This window comes from Tupaia chinensis, unplaced genomic scaffold, assembly GCF_000334495.1.
Source record: "Tupaia chinensis unplaced genomic scaffold, TupChi_1.0 Scaffold000659_1, whole genome shotgun sequence".
NCBI classification, from domain to species: domain Eukaryota; kingdom Metazoa; phylum Chordata; class Mammalia; order Scandentia; family Tupaiidae; genus Tupaia; species Tupaia belangeri.
Window position 1 is genome coordinate 474,822 of NW_006160181.1, and position 10,568 is coordinate 485,389.

General features: G+C 53.7%; 1 protein-coding gene across 3 annotated transcripts in view; it reads left to right on the forward strand.

Moving 5' to 3' along the window:
• The window catches only part of CRTC2 (CREB regulated transcription coactivator 2), an 11,607-nt gene extending 2,202 nt beyond the window's left edge, over positions 1-9,405 (forward strand). For all 3 annotated transcript variants that reach the window (XM_027776282.1, XM_027776283.1, XM_027776284.1), the window contains 13 exons: positions 2,184-2,285; positions 2,363-2,479; positions 3,477-3,538; positions 4,165-4,233; positions 4,403-4,506; positions 4,607-4,636; positions 4,792-4,856; positions 4,977-5,026; positions 5,163-5,407; positions 5,809-6,212; positions 7,737-8,006; positions 8,473-8,659; positions 8,786-9,405. In XM_027776282.1, coding sequence (XP_027632083.1) covers positions 2,184-2,285; positions 2,363-2,479; positions 3,477-3,538; positions 4,165-4,233; positions 4,403-4,506; positions 4,607-4,636; positions 4,792-4,856; positions 4,977-5,026; positions 5,163-5,407; positions 5,809-6,212; positions 7,737-8,006; positions 8,473-8,659; positions 8,786-9,006 — 1,926 coding nt within the window. In that variant the 3' untranslated portion in view covers positions 9,007-9,405. The remainder of the gene's footprint in view (positions 1-2,183; positions 2,286-2,362; positions 2,480-3,476; positions 3,539-4,164; positions 4,234-4,402; positions 4,507-4,606; positions 4,637-4,791; positions 4,857-4,976; positions 5,027-5,162; positions 5,408-5,808; positions 6,213-7,736; positions 8,007-8,472; positions 8,660-8,785) is intronic.
• The last annotated feature ends 1,163 nt before the right edge of the window (positions 9,406-10,568 follow it).

Here is a 10,568-nt window from a genome sequence, read left to right on the forward strand (position 1 = left end):
CTGAACTCACTGGGCTGACCTCCTGGTACAGAAAGCCAGTTCTCATGTTGACTTATGGTACAATACAGTGACCTGGAAGCTCTTAGAACTCACCCCCCATCTACCCTCCTCCCCATGGCCTTGCCCTGGGTCTGTCTATTTAGCTGGGGGCAGTGACTGAGCCTTAGAAGCAGGTGCTTCTCACAGAGGGGCATGAGCTTTGTGGATGGATGAAGCCCATTCCAGGCTGAGGGTTGTGGTGTATCACTTCTGCACCAGGCATATCTCCCCAGAGTGAGAATGGGGCAGGGAGATGGCTCTGGCCCAGGCTGGGGTCGGCTACTGCCCCCTGTTCCATCTGTGTTCTCCAGGCTTTCTTGCCAGTTGGGGTCTTAGAATTCAGTAGAAGAATGTCCCTCCCCTTGGTTTTGTCAGGCACTGTGTCCAGCTAGGAGAGCCATCCCCTGGATATTCTAGTTTGGAAGGTGCAGGCTGTTTGTAGCCTTCTGGAGGCTGGGCGAGTGCCAGAGCCCAGAAGTCTGTGCTCTCCAGGATGGGAAGAAAAGAGGCTGGCAGTAATGGCTCTGTACAGTCCACCTGTGGCCTTCCTCTTACTCCCAATTAGTTTGGGACACATCTGGAAAGGAACCTAAGAGGTGCCTAATAGGCACCCCTCCCTGTGTCTAGCCTGTGGGCTCCTGACAGCCCCTCAGGGACTCTGCTTAGACTGATGCCAACTGAGACAGGCCCTGAGCAGAGTAGCAGACCCTACCTGGCAGGGTCATGTCAGGCAGTAGTGATGTCATTAATGAGGGTACCCCGCAGAAGCGCTAGAGTGGATTGTTTATACCATCTCTCGGTCGACCTTTCCCCCAATCCCGTGGTATTTTTTTGTTGTTGTTGTTTTGTATTGTTTTTCCTGGCAGATTTCTTTTTCTTTTTTCTTTTTTTTTTTTTTTTTTTTCTTTTAAGAGGTTTTTACCTTAGGGCATATATGGTCCCTGGAGAGAGATAAAGGCAGACACAGTGGGGGGGCCTGATGGTTAAGGGCACTGAACTCCCACATGGACTCCTACTTGAACTTGAGGTTCAAGTTCTGGACCTGGCGGCTTGCTTTCTCACTTTTTCTCTCTCTCTCTTTCTCTGTCCCTTTTTAGTCAAATTCAAATAAATAAATAAAGTTAAATAAAATAATTGGGGGAAAAAAAAGACAAGATACAGTGAGAGGGAAAGTGAGAAATCACTTCCCCCCCAGGGAGGATAGCTATGGCACGGTCTCTTCTCCTCAGTCTCCTCTTGGGATCTTGGGCACCACGCACATGCACCAAGTGTGATTTTTATTTTTCCTTTTTTGTTTCTAGTGTAAACTGAAATACTACTCATTTTCTCTCTCACCTGCTTATTCTCAATATTATGAGAAATCAAGCCTTCTAGAACCCAACTAAATAAATATGACTTTTTTTTTTTTTTTTTTAGTTTTGCTATAGAGCACGTGTACTCTCCAGAGACACACTGTGACAGAAAGAGAGAAAGAAGAAAGTGTGAAAGCACCCCCCAGGGGTATGGCCCTGTCACAATCCTCCTCCATTCTCCTGTTGGGATTTTGGATTTGGACACGGACACACATGCACCAGCATGCTTTTCAAACTGCTAGGTCTGAGACTCAAACAGCACAGTTGGCACGTGAGATCCAGCTGCCCTAACCGGTGTGGTTTTTAAATCACCTGGTCCAAGACTCAAACCACAGTAGGCCGTGTGGGAGTCCAGTGATGAAACTGCTATACCGTCTGCTGGCTCTCTTGCAGATTTCTTAAAAGAGCAGCAGCAGCATATCCTGATGACAGAGTTGACAAGAATTGCCAAAGAGGGACCAGCAGTTGGCATAATGTCTATGTCGCTGGACTCCCACATAGTCGACCGCGGTTCGAGTCCCGGATCCCGTGGCTTAAACTCACGCCAGGCGCGTGTGCGTGTGTGCCCAAGATCCCGAGAGGAGAATGGAAGAGAAGGGATTGTGGTGTGGCCATCCCCCCGGGGGGTGATTTCTTGCTTTCTGTCTCTCTGTCTCTCTCTGTCTGTCTGGCAAGCGCACGCGCCCTATAGCAAAAACCTCTCCAAAAAAAGAAAAAATAAATAAAAGAATTGCCAAAGGAAGCAGTGCTTAGGACCCTCTCTGACATTCCCATTTGTCCTTCATGTCTCAGTTACAGGCCCAAAAACTACGACTGGCGTACACAAGGAGCTCCCATTATGGTGGGTCTTTGCCCAATGTTAACCAGATTGGCTGTGGCCTGACTGAGTTCCAGGTGAGTAGATACTAGCCAGAGAGGAGTGAAAGCTCTTAGGCCCATTCCGATGCTGACTCAGCTGTCCCTTTTGGCAGGGCCCCCTCCACTCACCTTTGGATTCATCCCGGAGCACTCGGCACCACGGGCTGGTGGAACGGGTGCAGAGAGATCCCCGCAGGATGGTGTCCCCACTCCGTCGATATCCCCGCCACATATCCTTCACAGAGGGCTTGGGGCTCTGGAGGGTGATAGGGTGGGGTTCCTCAGGGACTCATAGTAGGAAGGGACTTTAAGTATTGCCCAGTCCCAGGGCTGGATGGTGGCACAGCTATAAATTGCTATATTCAGCAAGGCTGACCCATCTGGGAAGGTTCCAGGTTTGTGTTCAGAGACCTCCCTAAGTATGCCAGGCATGTGCTTGCCCATATCTGGGGCTGATCATGGCATGAGGGCCCTCTTGGGGATACTGTCTATCTCTCTGTCTTTCTTGCTTGTGGAAGAAATAAATGAATAAACTTTATAAAGAAAGCACTCTCGGGGACCAGCAGGTGGCGTGGTGGTTAAGATGCTGGACATTCCCACATAACCAACCACGGTTTGAGTCCCTGACCTGGTGGCTTGCTTTCTTACTTTTCTTCTCCCTCAGTCTCTGTGTCTCTCTCTGGTAAAATTAAAATAAATGAATGAATAAATAAAATTAAATAACTCTTAAAAAAAATAAAAGAAAGAAAGTATTCTCCAGCCCTGTCCTTCTTCAGGAGTACTCCTTTACTCCACCTTACTGAAAAGTGACCCATGTGTCAGCACTGGCTGTGACAGGGAGCCACTGCTCCTGGGACTGTGCTCTTAGTCTTTGACCGGCTTTCGCTCTCCTCACCTCAGCTTGCTCTTTGATGCCCAAGGAAGGGCTCCCTGTTATGTTTCCTGCTAAAGGAAATTTGGTCCCTTCTCTAAACACTTCTCAGCTTTCAATCTCAGAGACCCACGGACTCGTCTCCTACAAGCCCTGCCCAGACATTCTTCTATATTTTTCCAGCTACTTTAGGCCTGATTCTTTTTTTTCCATTGATTGACCCTCTTGTTGCCCCTTATAGAGGAGGAGAGGTACGTGTTTCTCGAATTAACTCATCTGCTGCCCCCATTATTCTCCCACCTGGTCTCTATCCCATTCATTGCCTCTCTACATTTTCCTTAACTGGTGCCGTTCACATTGACAGCTCTCCCTATGGTCCTGCCTACTTATCTCCTCCCCCAGAGTCCAGCTGGCGAAGGTAAGTGGCCAGGGCGGGCAGAATCTCCTCCCCACTCGCTGACATGTTTCTGGAGGGAGTTTGGGTTGAGGCAGGGATTACTGGGCTAGGGTTTCAACAGTGCCACCTCATGTAACGACAGGGCTGGAAGGAGTGGGGGCAGGTGGAGTAGGTGGGTCAGAGTCCAGTCTTGGCCATGTTGACACGAGTGGCCAAGCCTCCCAGTCCAGCCAGAGTAGGACCAATGGGAAATGTAGCCAGACTGGGTGTGTATGCAAGGGGGAGGGGAGAATGGCAGGGTGGCAGGTGAACAGGGCTACCTTCTGTCAAGGATGGTGCCAGATTAGTGCTCGGGTACTCTCAGATTTCTGCACCCCTCCCTTGTGTATCTCACTCCCAGTACCCATACTCAACAGAGTTGCTCCAAGATTCCCATTCAGCTTGTTCTGGCAGCAAAAAGTTGAGAAGTTTTCCAGATCTCTTGATTGACTGGGAGAGGAGGTTCTTGGGTCACAGATATCAGAAGAACAAGAAAAAAGGAGGCAGGATTCTGGGCACCCAGCTCTCTCCACTCCCACCTGGGCCATCTGACATTTTGAGGTCCCCATGCTCACCTTCCTCCTTGTGACTTTGTTTTTCCACCCCAGGACGATGCCCTGGGGCAACTTCCCTGCAGAGAAGGGGCAGTTGTTTCGACTACCATCTGCACTCAACAGGTGATAGCCCTAGCCTTCTCTAGGCCACGTCTCAACCTATGTGCGGTTTCTGGGGCCCTGCTCCCTTGTCCTCACCCTCTGCCAGCCCAGCCAGCGTTTCCCTTACTAGGCAGAGCTTGGACACCAGGAAGACTGTACCTGGTGCCAGCTCATCTCTGCTACTCCATAGGACCAGCTCTGACTCTGCCCTTCATACAAGTGTAATGAACCCCAGCCCCCAGGACACCTATCCAGGCCCCCCACCTCCCAGCGTCCTGCCCAGCCGCCGTGGGGGTAAGTGGCCATGTCCCAGGGTGGGGAGCAGCTGTGGAGCTTTAGTTTGAGGCAGGCAGGTCAGTGGGCACCACAGCCAACTCCACTGCATCCATTGCAGGTTTTCTGGATGGTGAGATGGACTCCAAAGGTATGTGCTCCTCCCCACTGGTGGGTACTGCATGCCAAAGAATTTCTGGACTGGTGTCGGGAACTTTGTGCGGGACCCCTACCCACCTGCCTCTGCTTCCTTTCCTGCCTTACTGGTGCCTGCAACCTTCCCATCACCAGTCTTTCTCTTTCAAGTTCCTGCTATTGAGGAGAACTTGCTAGATGACAAGCATTTGCTGAAGCCATGGGATGCTAAGAAGGTAGGCTTGGGATGTTGGGTTGTCCCTCATTCCTTTGCTGTCCCCTTGTCATGGGGTAGGTGACCCAGGGTTCTCCACTGAGCACTGCCCTCATTTTCCACATCCCCCGTCTCTCCCCAGCTGTCCTTACCCTCCTCCCGACCTCGGTCCTGTGAAGTACCTGGAATTAAGTAAGTACCCGGTGAGGTTGGCTGAGGGCAGGGAGGGCCGTACAGGGACACGTGGAAGATTGTCTTCAGTTCTCCCTTCACCTTGCCTGTCCCCCGCCCAGCCATTTACGTCTTTCTTTTCGTCTTCTTCCCCTAGCATCTTTCCATCTCCTGACCAGCCTGCCAATGTGCCTGTCCTCCCACCTGCCATGAACACGGGGGGCTCCCTACCTGACCTCACCAACCTGCACTTTCCCCCTCCGTTGCCCACTCCCCTGGACCCCGAGGAGACAGCCTATCCCGGCCTGAGTGGGGGCAACAGTACCTCCAATCTGACCCACACCATGACCCACCTGGGCATCAGCGGGGGCCTGGGCCTGGGCCCAGGCTATGATGCGCCAGGTGAGTGGCTGACCGGGCCAAATGCCCACTGGGTGCTGCCTGGCTGGAGGGATGAAGGGGAGGGAGAGTTGGGTTCCAGGGATCCTCCTGTGACCGCCCACACCAGCCTATGACCTCTGCTCCCCAGGAGTCTCGCACTGCACATCGTTGCCAGTGAGAGCGGGTAGCCAGTGAGAGCTGGTAGCCAGTGAGAGCTGGTAGCCAGTGAGAGCTGGCTTTTCCTAGAAAGAAGATGGAGAGCAGCCCGGGGGCGGGGGAGCAGTGTCTGTCACACCATCAGGAATAGAGCAGGGAGGACATTGTGTTACCACTTCATCGTCTGGTCATGCCACCCATCTGGGAGGAAAGGGTGGCACTTCCCATCAGTAACGTCGGCATCTCTGCTTTTTGTCTGCCCGCAGGACTTCATTCACCTCTCAGCCACCCATCTCTGCAGTCCTCCCTTAGCAATCCCAACCTCCAGGCTTCCCTGAGCAGTCCTCAGCCCCAGCTCCAGGGCTCCCACAGTCACCCCTCACTGCCTGCCTCCTCCTTGGCCCGCCATGCACTGCCCACCACCTCCCTGGGCCACCCCTCACTCAGCGCCCCAGCCCTCTCCACCTCTTCCTCCTCCTCCACTTCATCCCCTGTTCTGGGTGCCCCGCCTTACCCAGCTTCTGCCCCTGGGGCCTCCCCCCGCCATCGCCGTGTGCCCCTCAGCCCCCTGAGTTTGCCCGTGGGCCCAGCCGATGCCAGAAGGTCCCAACAGCAGCTGCCCAAACAGTTTTCGCCAACAATGTCACCCACTTTGTCTTCCATCACTCAGGTATGCGTGGCGCCTTCCCTACCTGTCAGTCTCCCTTCCCCTTCTCTCCCTCCTTCTCCAACCTCCTTTCCTCACGTACTTCTTTTACTTCCTGTGCCCCGTGTCTCATCATCCCCTTTCATTCCTGTCCCCCACCTACCCCATCTTTTATCCATCTTGTCTCCTCTTTGCATACAAGTGCAAACCCTGGGGTTAAGCTTTTGGGTTTCAAATCCTGGCTATACCTCTTACTTTCAGTTTCCTCGGACAAGTAATTTAAACTTCATGAGTACCAGAATCTTCATTTTAAAAACAAAAATCGTATTTGTAAGCGGCAGTATTCCATCTCCAATACTTAGCACTGTGCTAGCTCAGGTGCACGTTCAACAAACAGCAGTTTATCCTTTTCCCTTTTCCCTTCTTTGTTCCTAGCCCTTGTCTTTTTTTTTTTTTTCCTGAGCCTCTGTCCTGTCCTATCCCCTCTCCCACTTCTCCTCCTTTCATAGAATTTATGGAGTGAGTTGGAGCCTCAGATCATGGAGCCCAATCCCCTCACCTTACAGATAAGGAAACCGAGGCCCACAGAAAAGGCGGCTCTCCCTAGTTTACACAGCAGGTTGGGAAGAACTGGGACCAGGCTCAGACTCTTACTTCACAGCTTCTTCCTCAATGCTGAACGTCTCAGCTCTTCCCTCTCTCTTCATCCTTTCCTTCTTTTTTGCTGTCTTGTTTGCCTGTATTTCACCCTAATGCCATTCTTTTCCTTCTCCTCTGCCCTGCTCCCTCCTCCCCCATTGCCATTCCCTGGAATGTGTGTTTTATGTCCCATCTTTACCTCGGTCCCTTCCTGTAGGAAAGACAGGCCAGGACAGTGAGAGCCCTGCTGTCAGAGCGTGAAGCGAGCGCAACTCCCCCTCCTTTCCTCCTCTTTCTTCTTCCCTCTCCCGTCGGCCTCTTCAAGGCTTTCGAACAGCAGCTCTCTGTCACTTGTGGGGCATGTCACCAGTACTTGACTAATTGTAAAGTACCAAACTTTAGGAATAGCTTACTTCTTTTATCGCTATAGAGTGCATGCCTTCATCAGAGAGAGAGAGAGAAAGCGAGAAGTCACCAGCCCCTCAGAGATAGTGAGAAATCATCCCCCAGGGGGAATCCCCACACTGCAGTCCCTTCTCATTCTCCTCTCAGGATTTTGGGCACACACATACACATGCCTGGCTCATTTCCAAGCCACTGGGCCCAGGACTTGAACCACAGTTGGCCATGTGGGAGTCCAGTGCCTTAACCATTATGCCACCTGCTGACCCAGGAATGGCTTTCTTCTGGAGTGGATTCTAAGCTACCCTACATTAGCCTTACTCAGTCCCTTTCCTTCTGATGTGCATGTCTGAGTAACTGTGCCCAGTGCCAGGGATGCTCCTGGGAGCCTGGAGCAGTCCTCACGTTTGTGTTGAGGATGGGTGCAGCTAAAAAGCCGGTGCAGCTAAGAGTTCTCGAGTGGCATGCTAAGGGGTAAGTGTCCCCCTTTTCCTTGCTTTTTTTCAGGGTGTCGCCCTGGATACCAGCAAACTGCCCACTGACCAGCGACTGCCCCCATACCCATACAGCCCCCCAAGTCTGGTTCTACCCACGCAGCCACCTACCCCAAAGCCTCTACAGCAGCCAGGGCTGCCCTCTCAGGCCTGTTCAGCGCAGCCTTCAGGGGGGCAGCCCCCCGGCAGGCAGCCACACTATGGGACATTGTACCCACCTGGGTCCATCGTGCATGGGCAACAGCCTTACCACCGAGCAATGAGTGACTTCGGCCTGGGGAACGTGAGTGCTCACTCAGGCTCCTAGCTCAGAAGGAGGGGAGGGGCTGGGGGTGGCTCAGGGGGCCCAAGTAGTATCTCTGCATTCTGAATGGGAGATCTAGGTGGGGGGAGAACTCCCCTTCTCCCAGTGACACAGCACTGCTAGCTTGGGGCTCTTCTCTTCCTGCGTTTGACCCCTCCTCCTACCCTCTATTTCCGCTCAGTTTGCTCTCTGATGACCGCTGCCTTGACCCGTTCTCTTCCTGGCATGCACGCTCTGGCCCAGCAGGTACGGCGCCCACACCTACTTCGGGCCCCGTGCTTGCCTCTGTCGCTCTGCTTGCTGCCACCTCCTTCTGTCTCTGCCTCTGTTCCTGGGCGGATGAAGATTGCTGGGTAGAGGGGTGTGCTAACAGGGCTAGGCAGGGCAGACAGGAATAAGCCTGTCTGGACATCCACTTCCTCAAGCTCTGTCTGTGTGTCCGTAGCTGGAGCAGTTCAGCATGGAGAGCCCATCAACCAGTCTGGCCCTGGATCCCCCTGGCTATTCCGAAGGGTCTGCATTTTTAGGGGGAGAGGGCCCCGTAGGTGGCCCCCAGGACTCCCACACCCTCAACCACCAGAACTTGACCCACTGTTCCCGCCATGGCTCAGGGCCCAACATCGTCCTCACAGGTGAGCAGTGTGGGTGGTGATGGGGATGGAGAGGTGAGCAGTACCCCTGCTGATGCAGTTAGGAGACTGAGGGGTCTGGGAAGAATGTATAGGGCACGAGGTCCTCAACACCTCTTCTACCCACAGGAGACCCCTCCCCAGGCTTCTCTAAAGAGATCGCGGCAGCCCTGGCTGGAGTGCCTGGCTTTGAGGTGTCAACTGCTGGGTTGGAGCTGGGGCTGGGGCTGGAAGATGAGCTGCGCATGGAGCCACTCGGCCTGGAAGGGCTGAACATGCTGAGTGACCCCTGCGCCCTGCTGCCTGATCCCGCTGTGGAGGACTCATTCCGCAGCGACCGGCTACAGTGAGGGACCGTCCTCACCAGCCTCTTCTTGGTCCTGTCCCCCTTCACTGTCCCTTGCCTCCCTTCTCCCTGGCCAGTAGAGACTCCACTCTCTGCCCCCAGATCCTCTTTCTAACATGAATGAAGGATCCCGAGAATGAGAAAAAAGCAAGGGGTTTGTCCAGGTGGCCCCTGAACTTGTAAAAGGGGTGGGCCTGAGGGAGTTCAAGGGAGGGCCTAAAGCACTTGTAACTTTGAACCGTCTGTCTGGAGGTCAGAGCCTGTTGGAAAGCAGGGGGTAGAGGGGAGCCCCGGAGGCAGGGCTTGTCCGGATGCCTGGGGTGGGCAGTGCCAGCCCCTCCTCACCACTCTTCCCCTTGCAATGGAGGAGAGAGCCAGTGTGGATATTATTTTTTATTAAATATATTATATGTTAATAAAAAAATTATATGAAACCCTTGGCGTGATGGACTGTTGTTTGGGGTGTGGCTGGGGAATCTAAGGAGTTCTTGGGCCCCAGGCTCTTTCCTGTTACTCCTTTTCTACCTTAGCACCATGTACTTTGTAGAATGGTCCCTCCATCCACAAAGTTCGCACCAGTATTGGAGGTGGGATGTAGGTTTCCACGGAAACAGGAAGTCACCTAGTGTGTCCCCATCTGCTGTCTAATGCCCACTGGGCAGCAGGATCAGGGGAAGAGGGCTCCAACTGGCCAGACAAGTTACTCTTCTTCAACCTGGGCTGACAGTCGAGATGAGGTGGCTGAGCTGCTGGCTGAGCTCTCAGCTGCTTGAGCAGAATGACCAGGCTTTCCTGGGGTCACTGGCTTCAGTGCGAAGTCTGCCAAGAAGAGGGACTTTACCACCTACGGACTTGGGTAAGTCTTGGCTGGCTCCCTCCTCCTTCCGTCCCTTTAATACTAGAGGACCTAAGCAGGACTCAGAAACTTTCACTCCCACCCCCTCGATATGCATGTATTCACTCCACCCTCCCTGCTCTTCACTCATTCATTTCAGTTTTAATCCAGCGGATGCTTGAGTGCCCACCATGTTCAGAAGAGACATTCTCTTTCTGGACTCAGTTGTTGCCCTTTGCCCATCTGGGCTTCTGCCCTGCTCTTACCCACCCCGGCAGTGAGAAGAGTAGTGCCCCTCCTCAGTTAACCCTGGCTCCACTACTCCACTCCACACCCTAGGGTCCTGGTCTCTGCTCTTCCTCTTTCCAAAGCTCTTGTTTTCAGAAAAGAGAACTGAGAGCCCTGGCTTTAACCGAAGAATGCAGTGCACCCTAAACCTGGAAGTAGGGGGGAGCCACCTGGGTCCCTGAAACCTATGTTTTCAGGGCTTTCACCGTCGCCTGAGGCACGCCACGTTTGACTAGGACCGAGGGCAGGACGCGAGCGCGCCCCAGACTTCGGCGCCTGGGGTCAGTGTCCTGTGGCATCAGCTGGGCAGTGAGAAGCTGCCTGGGTGCAGGGAGCCCTCCCAGCCGCCAGGGGTCGCGCTGCAGGCGGCCGGGCGCTGGGCAAGCGCTTGTCAGGGTCACGGCCGCCGGCCGAGGAGGGGGGGTGGGGGTAGCGGCGGCGCC